Source organism: Alternaria infectoria, assembly GCF_024043175.1.
Source record: "Alternaria infectoria strain BMP 0036 chromosome Unknown scaffold_10, whole genome shotgun sequence".
NCBI classification, from domain to species: domain Eukaryota; kingdom Fungi; phylum Ascomycota; class Dothideomycetes; order Pleosporales; family Pleosporaceae; genus Alternaria; species Alternaria infectoria.
In genome coordinates this window covers 1,001,248-1,015,036 of record NW_026250699.1, presented here as the reverse complement: position 1 = coordinate 1,015,036, position 13,789 = coordinate 1,001,248, and the positions used below count along the sequence as shown (strand labels likewise).

General features: G+C 52.9%; 5 protein-coding genes across 5 annotated transcripts; 1 reads left to right on the top strand and 4 right to left on the bottom strand.

Annotated features, from left to right (window-relative positions):
• Positions 1 to 349: 349 nt before the first annotated feature.
• On the bottom strand, positions 350 to 1,051 carry J4E92_006784 (uncharacterized protein; the record flags this gene model as incomplete). Its single annotated transcript, XM_051498150.1, has 1 exon — positions 350 to 1,051. One exon carries the CDS (start codon positions 1,049 to 1,051, stop codon positions 350 to 352), a length of 702 nt encoding a protein of 233 aa, XP_051351876.1.
• Positions 1,052 to 2,090: 1,039 nt separating this feature from the next.
• J4E92_006783 (uncharacterized protein) lies at positions 2,091 to 3,534 on the bottom strand (the record flags this gene model as incomplete). The annotated part of the gene is made up of 3 exons (XM_051498149.1): positions 2,091 to 2,258; positions 2,317 to 3,088; positions 3,161 to 3,534. 3 exons carry the CDS (start codon positions 3,532 to 3,534, stop codon positions 2,091 to 2,093), a joined length of 1,314 nt encoding a protein of 437 aa, XP_051351875.1.
• Positions 3,535 to 4,134: 600 nt separating this feature from the next.
• J4E92_006782 (uncharacterized protein) lies at positions 4,135 to 7,331 on the bottom strand (the record flags this gene model as incomplete). The annotated part of the gene is made up of 6 exons (XM_051498148.1): positions 4,135 to 4,365; positions 4,416 to 4,973; positions 5,026 to 6,426; positions 6,479 to 6,787; positions 6,845 to 7,074; positions 7,127 to 7,331. 6 exons carry the CDS (start codon positions 7,329 to 7,331, stop codon positions 4,135 to 4,137), a joined length of 2,934 nt encoding a protein of 977 aa, XP_051351874.1.
• Positions 7,332 to 8,336: 1,005 nt separating this feature from the next.
• Positions 8,337 to 11,250, bottom strand: J4E92_006781 (uncharacterized protein; the record flags this gene model as incomplete). Its single annotated transcript, XM_051498147.1, has 4 exons — positions 8,337 to 8,843; positions 8,895 to 10,903; positions 11,130 to 11,185; positions 11,237 to 11,250. 4 exons carry the CDS (start codon positions 11,248 to 11,250, stop codon positions 8,337 to 8,339), a joined length of 2,586 nt encoding a protein of 861 aa, XP_051351873.1.
• An 807-nt stretch (positions 11,251 to 12,057) lies between these two features.
• On the top strand, positions 12,058 to 12,773 carry J4E92_006780 (uncharacterized protein; the record flags this gene model as incomplete). Its single annotated transcript, XM_051498146.1, has 4 exons — positions 12,058 to 12,169; positions 12,220 to 12,392; positions 12,444 to 12,659; positions 12,717 to 12,773. 4 exons carry the CDS (start codon positions 12,058 to 12,060, stop codon positions 12,771 to 12,773), a joined length of 558 nt encoding a protein of 185 aa, XP_051351872.1.
• Positions 12,774 to 13,789: the final 1,016 nt, after the last annotated feature.

Sequence of the window (13,789 nt, the reverse complement as noted above, 5' to 3'; positions counted from 1 at the left end):
ATGTACCGCGTCATGCCCCAAATACAAAACATCAACGCCATGCTATGCTCTGTCCAGAACCATGTTTGCTTGCATCCATACAGTGAAAGAAAAGTCCTGCTCCTCGTGGTGAAAGCCAGATGCTGCCCCCAAGATGTCCGCGCCTGCTTGAAAGTCCCGCTCTCTTTGCGCAGACGTTCATGTTTCCAAAAAATGTGCTGCCTGAGTTGTGATACTGTAAAGGTGTAGCGACAACACTGGTTCTTGCTCTTCGTTGTTCCATGCCTGATGTCGTACAGATGACATCAGCGTCTTTTTCCTCCCATGTCCTGCGAACTCTCATCCCTGTGAGCTCGCAAACGATCGACGTCTAGTTGTACGCTTCAGCTGGCAAAGACTCGCGACTTTGTGCGAATAGAGCACCGGCTTGCTCAATGTTCCACTGTCCAGCTTCCAGGCACTGAATAGCGTAGTCGCGCTTAAGATTGGTTTCGCGCTGAACGTAAAGAATCATCTCTTCCTTCCTCTGCTGCTCCGGGTCGACGATTGCAGGTGCGGGTGTTGGTGTGGTAGCAGCCGGTATTTGCTGTGCGTTTGCTGCGTTGTTGTTTGCCGGTGCGTCAGGACGGACCTGATTGCCATTCAAGATTTTGAGTTTGGGGAACCACGAGACGATTTCATCTTGCCAGTTCGGGTTGGGAAACGGGTCGACGATGAGGTGTTCGACGTTTCTGAAGCGGCCTTTCCATGGCTTTAAGGCGTCCAGCGTCGCGAAAGCGTTGTTGCTTAGATCCAGGTTTTGAATGTGGCGGAAGTGGTTGCAGAGTTGGTAGACGGCGTGTGTGTTTTGAAGGTTGTTGCCGGCGAGTGTGACGCTGTGGATTGCTGCTTCTTTCGCTTCTTGCGTCTCGAGAATGGCGTCGCAAACAATCATGAGGGCGGGAAAGAACTTCTTTTGTGCGCCTTCCGATGCGAACATGCCGGATTGGAGAATTTCTTGGTCGCCGGCAATAGTTGATAAGTTCAACAGCTTGTTGGTTGCATCGTAGCGTCGTCCTAGGAAGCCTTCCATCAGCGGATATGATGGATTTGCCTTGAGTCTTTCCAGGGTTTCTTTGTCGATCGCCGGCTCTCGTGAGCGATTGTCTGTGCGATTGTCGTGCTGGAAGTGATTTTGGCCTCCCCTGAATCCTCGTCCTCGTCCTCGTCCCCTGCCCCGTCCGCGTGAAGACTCGCCATCGACCATCATCTGATCGTCGTCATGGTTTTGTGGTGTGAATGAGACGCTCCAGTTCCCGCGTCCTCGGCCGCGACCACGTCCTCGCCCACCTCTTGGTTGATCGTTCATGTTCATTGGAGTATGTTGGTTGTGTGTTAGAAGTGGAAGAGATTAATCAAGCAAGACTGAGCAGATGGGATTGTCTATAAAGTCGGAAGGTCTGTGCGCCGCCAAGCCACAGTTTTCCAGTTCGTCCAATTGTCATTGGCCAAAACCCATGGAACCTTCGACGTCGACCAAGTTCACTGCTATTGTGCTCTTGCTGTCACCTATTGTTTCATGCTCTTTAGTCATGCCCACTTATTGAAAATCGTGATCTGAGTGCAAACAATACGGTTCTCTCGTGCTGACTCCTCGGGTTGCAATCAGGCAGCAAGGCAGTCACTTTGATGACAGCCCAAGGAAATTGATCCCGTCAGCCAGCAAAGCCATCCACTAAGCTCTCTCCTGTCGACCCGGAGTGTGATTTAAGGGCCTTTGAGGCTCTAGTTGCACAATGCTTTCTATACTTACCAAAAGACCATGTTTTTGACACCCAGAAATGTCAGTATGATTGAACACAGGAAAGCAATGCATGTCATCTGGTAGTCGACTGAGACCGACAGTAAAGTAAGTGTGCGTTTGATAGATTTCCGATCTAAATGATACAAGCCTGGTTCAGAGGAAAATCTCTAAGTCCTGATACCTCTCCATACCTCCCACCACCTACCCCACTCTCCCAGACTTGTAGCGGGAGTCTACTCTTTCCGTTGATGTCCCGTGACGCCAAAAACTCCACACATGAACGCGCGTAAATGCAGCAATGAGACGACCTTCAGGCAACAATCGTCATCTAGTTTGAGTGGATCTTCTTGATCCTGTTGACACCCTCGTACAACGCGCGGTCCACGGCCGCAGCGACAGTAAGAGTGCCACCGATCACGGCGCAGAGACCGACGAGGAAGCCAGAGAAGGACTTTTCACGGGCTTCGCGGTTGATGACCTTCATAGGTGAGATGTCCTATTGCAACTATTAGTAACCATATCAAGCAACAAGGAGTTGGTGCTTGGAAACTTACATAAGAAAAGAAGACACCGGGGATACCACCCCGAGCGTGGATCCTCTCCTTGTGGCCCTCCTTCTCATCAGAACCACCCTGCAGACTCCTATGATGGCTGGTCACAGAGTACTGGTGCGTCTCAATGCTGCCCTTGTATGAAGCATCAATGGTCGCGCCAAGGAGCTCGTCATGTTTTGCGGAACGAGGAAGCTGGTTCTCCCAGCCGAGTGGCAAGTAAGCGGTCGACACGACCTTGATGAAGTACATGAAGTTGTAGGCCTTTTCGTCGGTGTGCTGCTCGGTGTTGTCCAGAGGGTTGATGTGGTGGTTCGACCATCCACCAGCGCCAGAGCCTGCGTGCTTCCTCTGCATGTCTTGGACAACGACATCGCTAAGCTGGGGGCCGAAGCGAAGCTGGTGAACCTTGTGGGTGAAGGTATGCGCGTACTCGTCTTTGAAGTAGTTCTCGAGATCGTGAACGTGTAGGTTGCCGTTCGAGAACGATTTTCCAGGCGCGATGTGAAAGTTACCGACAACCTTGTTGACGCGGATGCTACCCTCAAGACGGCATCCTTCCTGACGTTGTTGGTCGAGATGTTCGGCGTAGTGTTCCCGCTCGCATTGTTCGACTCCCTCTCCACGACCGAAAGACCAAGATATCGAGGCGTATGCGTCGCGGACTTCGTCGCAGGTATTGCAGCAGCCGGGTTTGATTGCGTTGGTGGGGGCAGGTGCGCCGTAACATTCGCCGCAGTAGTCGGGAGCAAGATGTGACGCTTCGTCCGCATGCCTGAAACCGTCGTTAGCACTCTGTTGCTTCCCGTGTATGTCTGCGCCCAACAGCGACTCCTTGTAGACTTACAGATCCAAAGCCTTGATATCAATAACCTTGCTACCCTCCTTCTCAGGGCTCAGTCGCACCTTGTTGATGCCATGCGTGACACCCATCTGCAACTCTCCGGAAACATCCATGACATCGAGTGTGAGCAGCTCGCATGGTACCCGTGGGAATGTTACGTTCAGGGCAATTTCCATGCGTTCGCCTCTGCCCTTATCAACCACCAATTCCGGTCGCACAGTCACTCTCCTGTAGTCGGCCCACTCGCCCCACGTTAACCAGAAGATAACCAACAAGCTGACTATGGTGACGATTCCACCAGATGTAGTGCGCACGCGCGCATCTTCGACCGTCTTGGTGAAGGCGTCGAGCCTCGTGAATCGCGATTTGGCGGGCATAACGGCGGGTTACCGCTGCAGGGTAGGCGTAATTGTAGGAAGTTGGTGTGAAGCCCTACAGTAGAAGGCAATTGGGGTCGAGACCAGTGGGGTTGAGGGTGTAGCCGAACGTTGTCTCGAGACGTGGTCGTAGCTCGCGTCTTGAACAAGGACCGAGTTGACTTGAACTGCAAACGCAATTGGCGCTGCTTGTTGAAAGAGGTGAAAGCGAAGGAATGAATATCAGCACTGTCCGTGCAAAAGCCGCAGTATCATCGTACAGAGAAGAGAACTGGCAAGCAAGTCAACGCGTGGACGCGGCAACGTTTCGGCTGGACTAAAGGACAGCTATGCGACTGAACACTAGCTCCGAGCGCCGCACCACGCTAGCGTGCTTCGGGTAGAGGCGCATACCGAGCACGTGGAGCTGCAGCCCTGGAGCGGTTCACCAATACCAGGAACCGTTTAGAAAAAGGGGGAATGGAGAGTTGCAGTCAAGTTGTACACAGAATCGAAGTAATTTCATTAGGTCTTAGAGGCATGCAGGATGCTCTGTCATACCGCTATTCAAAGGTGAACCAGATTGGCGTTATGCCATCTGAGGGGCATATTATAAATAGCCTACGAAGCGAGAACGTTTCTGAGCATGCTGTTGAAACCATCACTGAGCTTGTATAGCTCCACGATAGGTGGCTTTTTCGGTTCGCCTGCCTTTCTCCGAAGCTTCTCAGCAGCGCGCGCTCGGCTCTTGCGCTCAGCCTCAATCGGGTCTGCGATATCTGTATCGTCCATGTCTTCCGAGTCGGTGGAGTCGCTACCATCATCATCGAGTTCAAGATCCTGGAGGTCCATCTGTATCTCGTTAGTATATGGCCAATATGTTGTCAGAGAGGAGAACGAACCGCGTTCAGCCCAAAGTCGCTCGACTTGAAGCCGGCGATACCACCCATAAGCGGATCAGGGTCATCACCACCGCTCGCCATCTTTTGCCTTGTCTTGTCCGAATGCCACTTCTTCCTCGCCATTTGCCACTTGATCAGACTGTTGATCTCACGAATGGCCTTGTTCTTGTCGATCATATTTGAATCGATTCCACCCTGGAAGAGCGCATTCATATCAAGCTTACCGCCACTTCCAGGGCCGTGACGCAGGAAGTCCAAGATACCCTCTAGCCATCCCATGAGCTGGTCGAAGAGACCGTTGTCATGCTTGTGCACCTCGTGAACGAACTTGTAGAAGTTATCCTCGTGGCGGGCGCACAGATCTATGAAGGCCTGCACGGTTTGATTGGGGTCTGCAGAAATTTCTTGCCGTTGACAAGCTTCGATGGTTTTGATGGTGTCATCGGCGAACATGGCGAAGTCGGTAATACTGTTGTAAACGTTTGCGGATTTGTATACACGGACAAGAGGTTCGTAGAAGATGGTGAACAAATCCCGGAAGAGCTGCAGCGTGGTCGGCTAGAAGTACGTCAGTCATTCATCGCTGAAATCGCCTTTCCGTCAAACTTACTTCTTCGATGATCTGGAGCATCATGAGCTTATCCCTCTGTCTGAGACACAGCTTCAAGTATTGCTTGAGGTGCGCGAAAAGCTCAGCGCCAGATCGCATCTCCTTCTCGACCTGACCGGTCGCGTTAGTAGCTGTGCTGACGGTGCTGCGGGTGCTAGCTCTTCTGCTGAGGCGGCTCGATCTCACATTTTCGACCGCGTTGTTCCATGCAACGTAGGCATTGAAAACCTTCTCCACTTGTTGCGAAGACAATTCTGGTTGGAAGAACTCGGAGCGCAGTATGGTCACGACGACATCGACGTTGTCGCGCGCAGCTTCTTGTCGAATCGCTTCCTTGACACCTTCATCCGCTTGTACGTATGCTTTGATCTTGTCGCAAAGAACATCATCCTTGATCCTCGTGGAAGCAAGTGTGTCGATCGTCTTCTGTACAGAGTTGACACCGTCGTTGATAGCCATACCAAATATACGCTGAAGTAATGAACGAGCGCCGAACGGCTGTGCAAGGAACAGATCCAGAACCCCACTCATGACGGCTGCAGGGTTGGCTATCCTAATGACGTTCTTGAGGACACCGTAAGGAACGAGAGAATGTATGCGTTTCGCCTGTGCAAACAGCTCGGGGGAATTGTCCTCGGCTAGGAACAAATGGTAGATGGTAGCAGCCACTTCTATCCGTAACCACTCTGCGAACTTTTGGTACTCTGGCTTCAGGTCTCGGATGGTGTTCTTGACTCTGACCTCTTGGAACAGGTGTGAGAGTCCATTGCTCTCTACAATTTCTCTCCTGAACTTCTCCATGTGGATGTCAAGCTCCGCTGCTCGCTTCCGCGCGACTTCGTAGAACTGCTTTTGTTCCTCGATGCGCTTCTTGTCCATCTCTTCTCGCCTCTGGATGTCTTCCATTTCTTCCTCATTGACCTCAATGGGATCGTGTGTCAGGAATTCAGCCATGGCACTTGACTGGGCGATTCGCTCGTTGTGTAGGAATGATCGGAGGAATGCGCGAAGAGAAACACGTTGTTCTTCCCTGTACAGCTTACGAGGAGCTTTGTACGCTGAAAAGTCCGCTGAGGCTCTCGGCGAACGTCTTCCTAGTGATGTTTGTGAGGCGTTCTTCTTATGTCCGCCCCAGAGATAGCTACGCAAACCACCGCCACTGCTCTCAACAGGTTCAGGAGGGGGAGGTCCTTGCGTAGATCCTGACGAGATAGAGCTAATATCGTCGTCATCAGCACTTGATTGTAGGAGGCCATCTTTCGCATTCTTCCGAGGCAATGGAGCGAGCACTTTGCCGGGAAGTTCGAGACGTATGCGTTTGTGCAATTGAACGAAGTCTGCGTATCGGCGGCCAATGTAGAAGTCCTTGTCTCCGTCGTGCTTTACACGTATGAGGTACTCCTGCAAACGCATAATTAGGTTCTGTCTTCGGCCAAATTGTACGCCTACTTACCGCATGCGTGTGGTAGCGGAGATGTCTCTTCACCGATGTTGTTCTGACGCCTGCGACATTGACGTCCCAACCATTGATAGCGTGTCCGCTCGGCTCGTTCATTGTAAGACCCTTTTCATCTGCCTGTCGGTCCACGATCTCCATCTCGGCAAAGCGTATTCTTTCTTCGTAGCCTGACGCTGTGGGGATGCCAGAGACCATCATCAGCTCGACCAGCTTCTCGGCTTTGAGCGCTAGCTTTCTCCTCTTCGTTTCCTCCAGGCGGTCTTCTGAGGATGAGATGTCCTTGCTCGCAAATGACTCCAGGAACTAGAACGGCACCTTTGTCAGTTCCCTCTCTACGCAGTATGACCTCATACAACGTACAACTTGTAACTTGTCCTGCCAGAACTCCTTCTCTTTGGCCTTGTCCAAAAAGGGAAAGTTCCGGACATGATTGACGAATATGTAGCGGAGGAGGGGCAGCTCTGAGTCTTCCGGCGCAACTTCGCCGGCATCTGAGCGAAAGGGTGCGCCAAAGCGTCGCAGCGCTGTAGGAGAGGAGAGTTCGGCGATTTCGTACTTTGTTTGCTGGGAGATGAGTTCGCGCTTGAGGTCTGCGCTATCGTTAGCTTCGCCACGGGCTATGGATGATGTTGTACGGCTTACAGTGCTCTTGTTTGCCTGTCAATATGGAGCCCTCTGGCGGCACCGACATGGTCGAGAACTTGGAGTAGGACGTGTCATTGCGCTGAGGCACCGCCGGCCGCGCGGGCTCGCCAAAGTTCTGTACTGAGGGCTGAGGATTCATCGTGGTGGGCTCTGTGGCACCGTTGAGCTGGATGGCAGGCGGGGTGTCGAGGTTGGCGGGCATAGTTGGATTAATAGCAGCGTTAACGCGCGGGCTAGGGAGCCGCGATCCGAAAGAAAGAAGATAAGGTGTAGAAGGAGAAGGAATAGCGAAAAGCAGACTTTGGGGTCCCTGCAGATGACCGTCGACGCGTGTTGTATGACGCCTGACTAGCACCACGGAGTACCTGTGGCTGCAACTGAGGCTGGTGCACTGCGGAGATGCGGGCACGGCACCAAGGACAAGAGATACGATGGGTCTGCACCGCCCGTTCTTGCTCAAAGTGGATCAATTCAATGCTTGTCGGCACTGAAGCAGAGTCGGGCGCGTAAAGGATTGTGGCTGAGTGACGCAACCCGATGTCTTAGCTCATCTGACGTATGGAGCGCAGAGGCCCACGAGGCCAAACAAAGGAAGGAACGGCATCCTATGTCTTGGCCATGTTCGCCCGTCGTTTCCCATCTCGTCTGCACAATACGCGTCGCGTATCCTGGGAATGAATACGAGGCGTTCTGGTTGAACTGACAAGAGTACCCCTCCTCGGAACGGTGCCTAAGACTCGGAAGTACCTGAAATCGGACCGCATTCGGCTCGCTTCTGCTCTCGAAGATCGCACTCGCACATCGCCAGGCCATGCATGGCTGACTGACTCCCCTTGGCACAGCCTGTCACTCATATTGAGCAAGGAAATATGACATCGAACACGTTCTGGCCACGGGCCAAGATATCTGATTGACTAACTAGTACAACATCACGCCGGGTACTATCGTGTGCGAACATTAAGGTTTTCAGTTGCAATTTGACTAAGGTTGATATCTACTCAATTGTACTCGTACAAGCCCGATGGGTAAATAAATCAAAATGCCAGTCTATGGCGATAATTAGCCCAGGACGCCGGCCTGTTCTGTTCCCAAATTGCTGCCAAGGCCTTTCATGGCATTTCGGCAGAAGAATTCAAGTTACCCACGCTAACGCCAGCCCACTTCACATCTTACATGATAACCACCAATGCACTCGGAGGTCCGAGGCTCAGTAGTTGAGCTCGCCACTGCCACCACCGCCAACCGCATCCAAGTCTTCGTAGCTCTTGATTGATCGGCCTTGCACAGACTGTACAGGTCCAGGCCCGCCCTCACCGTATCGCTGAGGGCCTTGACGGCTACCACGAGGTGGAGGGGTCAATCGACCGCCGTTAACAACGGGACGAGCACGGCCGTCACGAGGTTGACGATCGTAAGGTCCGGTACGGTTGTTGAAGCGATGGCCGCCTCGTCGCATAGGTCCGGCACGGTCATCGTGGGCAGCATTGGGGTCCCAGTTACCGCCCATAGCAGGATTGAACAGAGCGCCCAAATGCACACCGTTCTGCATACCGTTGTTTGCCATTGCCATGTTCATGTTGGCCAAGTTGAACCCCCGCGGCGTTCCAGTGGCCTGGACATGATTGCCCATCGGGAAGTGGCCATTACTGTTGGCATCACTACGGGATGGAGCAATATGCGCAGGGTCGACAACATAGCTGTTGACCAGTCGCAGCTGTTTCGCATTAGCAAATGTATCCTTACAAACATTCGTGTAAACACTTACGTCCTTGTGTAATTTCTCAAGCCATTCAGGATGACGCTTTTCAGTATGCTTTCGCCAGAAGTGCTGGCCTTTGAACAACTTTGTGCATTCCGGAACCTTGCAGCGCCACTTGGATTCATCCTCCTGTTTGACATAACGTGAGAGTTCATCCTCGATAGCTTCATCTAGAGGCTTGCCGCCGAGCTTGCGGATATCAACATTTTCCGGCTCAAGTAGCTGTAGCAGTTTTTCCTCATACGTCTTCACCCAGTTGAATGCTCGTTGAAGTTGTTGTTGGTTCTTGGTACTCAACCGCATCGGCTTCTTCTCTTGCACAGGACTACCGCCCTCGCCATTCTCTGCGTCACCTGAAGACTCTTGCTTCCTGTAAGGAAAGAGGTCTCCGGTAGCCGTAGCTCTCGCGGTAGCCTTGGCCGCAGTTGTAAGACTAGCGCGCGGTCGGCGAAGATGTCCTCCCGCGCACTTGCGAATCAACTCGTGGACCGAGTCGCTCTCAAAGACGCAGAAGAAGCAGAAGTTGTAGACACGTCGGAGATACTCGATGAGGAGATCGAGCTTCTTCTTCTTGGCCAGCAGCTCTTCATCATCCACTTCATCATCGAAAGCACCCTCGTCGTCTTCCATGGTTTCATCTTCACCCTCCTCCAGGTCTTCTGGATCCCGCGCTTTCTTGGTCGGCACCGGGGCATTGGCTGGGGGCTGAAGCCAGCCTTTCGAGCGCAGAGCCTCGACACGTTCTTCGATCTTACTGACACCGTCGACGTTTGAGAACTCTTCTTCGTGTTGCGCCTTGAGGTCGGAGTCGAGCTTCCTCACGAGTCGTTCAGCAAGCTCTAGATCACGTTCGATTCTCTCAGGCGCAGAGAAGAGGTCCCAAAGTGCCTTCTTGCGAGGAGCGGCAGGAGGTTCATGAATGCCGACATGGCAGGTGAAATTGCCACGCTCTTCATCGATCACGGTCTTGCCGTTGAGAGCTTCGAGAGCCTTGTGAGCGGTAGACTGTGGGCCTTGGGCAGCTTCGGGCTTATCCTCAACAGCCCCTTCTTCGGCATCGTCATCGCGTCCATCACCACGGTCGTCGATGACCATTGGCTGCTCATCGCTTGGATTGAGAATGACCCAACCGATGCGGTGGCACTTCTTAAGTGGGTTAGGGTCGCTCATACTGAGCCACTTGAAGCCGCCAGGGCCTTCTCCTAAGTGCTCCTTGCAGAACTCCTCGACCTTCTCGCGGTTGACTGTGGGCGCAATGGTCTTGATGAGTAGCGTAGGCTGGAACGCAGTCTCATCGCGGATCTCGCCGCCTTTGCAAGGCAACAGATCGCCGACGCCCAGCACTTCGTTGGCAGCCGTTGTCTCGCCCTCTTCCTTTTCCACGATTCCTCCAGCACCGTTCGAATCGTTTTTGTAGATGCCTTCCAGCGTGAACTCGTCGAAGTAACCCTCGTCTATTTGTCTCTCCCACTCCTCATAGATGCCGTGGCGATATTGACGGAGCTTCTCCTTGAAGGCCAAGTCATAGTCTGGGTCGTAGCGCTCCTTGAACCACTCTTCGTTCTTATGCTTGTCTACAAACGTCTTCGCCATCTGGACTTGTAGCTTCTCCTTGTACTCGTCATACGCGGCCTGAATCTGTTCGCGCTCCTTGCCCCGTTCCTCTCGAGCCTCGCGCTCGCCTTTGAGACCTGGTTTGCGTCCACCGTTCTTTGCGCGCTCCTTCTCCTCCTTCATGAGCTGCTCCACACGCCACCACTCTGCAAAGTAGTTGAACCCGACCTGGTATTCGAGGTGCATGGGGTTCGGGACCGGGTTTGTGGTGAAGGTCGGCGCGAAGTTGTCCTGACCAGGCACGTACCGATCGATGCCTGCCTGCACGGGCGGAGGCGAGGAGCGTCGTCGGTTGCCATCTCGGCGGGGGCCGTCGTAGTCGCGCGCGCGATCAGGTTGGTATCGGTCGATGTTCTGAGGCGAGCGCGATCGACGCCTGCCTGCCCTACGGTCTCCGGAGCCTTTGTGACGCATGTTAGCTCAGTCTGATGTTTCAGAAGCGATTCAAGATGAGGTTCAGAAATGATGCCGGTCATGTCCAGGAGTCATACAGCGACGCCAAAGTACGCGCAATCGGTCTGTGCTAACAGCGCTTGGCGAGAGAGGCCCGAAGCAAACACGCGGCATAGTTTCGCGTGACAGTGAAAAGGAAAGTCCGTCACGTCTCAAAAAGGATATCTGGCTTACCTGGTGAGCGGCGTCTGTACGAATCCGCGGGCGGCCTGGAGTCCTCACGCGTGGCACTGCGAGCCGTCAGCATCGTACTTTGCGCACCGTCTTCTGCACCAACATACGTGTACGAGTCCATCGCTGCGGTATGCACGCGTGATAAGATGGTGAATGGTTATGAATATGTGGCGCGAAATCGAGATAGGCAGTCGTGTTAGGCGGCTCGGAGTGAGTGTAGTGCAGCGAGCCTGGGGGCAGCGCGCGTAGTCTTCGGTTGCTTTGACGCGCAATCTCGCCGGGAGTATGCGCTGGGTGGGAGTGGATGCTCGACAGGCAATCGGCGCGGGTAGCTGTTTGCCATGATGGCTCGGTCAGAGAGGGAACAAGTCAGGGACAAGGTGACGGAGAAGGAATGCGATTAGTAACGAGGAAGAAGAGGCGGGTAAGAAGTGACAAGAAGCCGACACGCCTGGTGCGATTGAGAGCACACGGGCAGCGCCGCAGGAAGATAAGGTCAGAGAGGCAGCTGGAGGGAGGCTGGGCGCAGGGCCACGGGGACGAAGCTGTCCGAGCTATCGAGACAGCTGTACAAGAGGAAGAAGGGGTACGAACAATGGGACAGCTGAAGGACGAGAAGGTGCACTCACGATGTGCTAAAGTGACTCCCGGGCAGAACGATGCCGGTGGAGAGGGCGATGGCAGAGAGAAGGGTGAGGTACGTCGCGGAGGGCTGGAGAGACCCGAACGACGGCTGAGACGGGGCTAGCGTTCCACGCGGAAAGTGGACCCGGCCTTCCACGCGTTGGCCGAGGCTGTGATTGGCGCTCCGAAAATATCACGAGATGCGGAGTGCAGGTACAGGACGCTTCCTCTTCTGGCGACGTCTTCTGTTGCGTAAGTGACATTGATCGACGGTTACACACAAACCTCATCACCAACCGCCATCATGACGAGCTACATCCCCTCTCTCACGCTTCCCAGCTTTGCCTTCGAGAACCCTGCAGTTGCTATCCTGCTACCTGTTTTGTGTGGAACGGCCACAGGATTTGCCATCAGCCGTAAGTCAGTGGTAGACTCGTACCGGAATGGTTTTCTGATTCCAAAACAGCAAGTGTATCTCAGACAGCATACCGAACGCTGAAGCAACCTCCACTACATCCTCCCGGTTATGTATTCGGACCAGTCTGGACAGCACTCTATGCCACCATGGGCTACACAGCCTATCGCGCGTACACTATTGGAGCGACGTCTGCTAACCCCAATACTGTTGCTCTGGCGAAGGTATGAAAATGCTATGCGCGATCTGCTAGTATCCGAGCTAACCCGGTGCAGCATGGAGCCACTCTTTACACTATCCAGCTCGCCTTGAATCTCGTGTGGACTCCTCTCTACTTTGGTCTCGGTCGTCCCATTCCCGCTTCAGTTGACATTCTCGCTCTCGGTGGAACTCTTGCCTACCTTATCAATATCTGGGGACAAGTGGACCCAGTTTGCGGATGGCTGCTCGCACCCTACCTAGGTTGGGTCAGCTTCGCAACATACCTCTGCGTAAGTACCATCACCATTCGACGTTCGTGAAATGCCAAAGGCTGATGCTGCAAACAGATTGGATCAGGTTACCTGAACAACTGGGACTTCAGGGCCATCTCGAAGAAAGATTAAGATATTCGTCGGTATCGACTAAGTCTCCAGAAAAGGTTACATCTCCACATCACTTGACAGTGTAACATAGATCCTCTTACGGGAGCTAAGTATACACATGTACTATCATATTGTCCAATAAATGTACATTACAATTCCTGGAGATACTGGTGCCCTCCCCCCTCCTTGACACTAACGTAACAAACTATTGTCATGATATTTGGCAAAGACGTTTCATCGAGTCCGAGGCCTCTCGGTTTCATTATCATGGTTTAGCCACTGCATATCTACTTTGCAAGTAATACAAAGTCTGCGCGGACTTAGCAAGCTTGCTATAGAGTGAGCCGGTGGAAGTGGTTGAGCACACAGAACTGGTCTGTAACGGAGAAAGAGACACAGGAAATATGAGCGAAAGACATTGAGCATGCGAAACAGACATCTGACAGGAAAGTGGTTGTACAGGATTTAAGCACTACACCAAGTCGTGACGTTTTACTCATACGTTCCGGGTTGCGGAGGCCTATAGGTCTGTGCACTTTTTCTGATTCATTCTTCACTATCGCCTCATTCTACGACTGCCTGATCCGTACCCCCTGGTTCTGGCATTTAGATTTCCAATCTCGCTCATTCCAGAGCCCTTCGACGGTCTCGACTACTCAACTTTAATATTGTAATACTATGTTACAAATCCAGTCGACACAACAACCACTTGAACGAATGGAGCAGGAAAACGATGGCCCAGAAGCTACAGCTGCACTCGCTGCCCTGTAGGTCATATCTCTTCTAGTATGGACTTCAGCTAACAGCTTCTAATAGCACTCTTCAGAATCAAGAGCAATGCGTTCTTCTCCGCCTTCCCCCAAAGCTTCGAAACGCAGTCTATCGGTACGTCTTTCAAGAAGACGACATAGAGATTTGCGCCCCAATTGGCGAGAATACCAACAGTGATCGTCACACACATTATCCTAGACAGAACCTACAGCTTCTCGGGACTTGCCGTCAAATCTATACCGAGGCCAGGCTACTTCCTTTCGCCT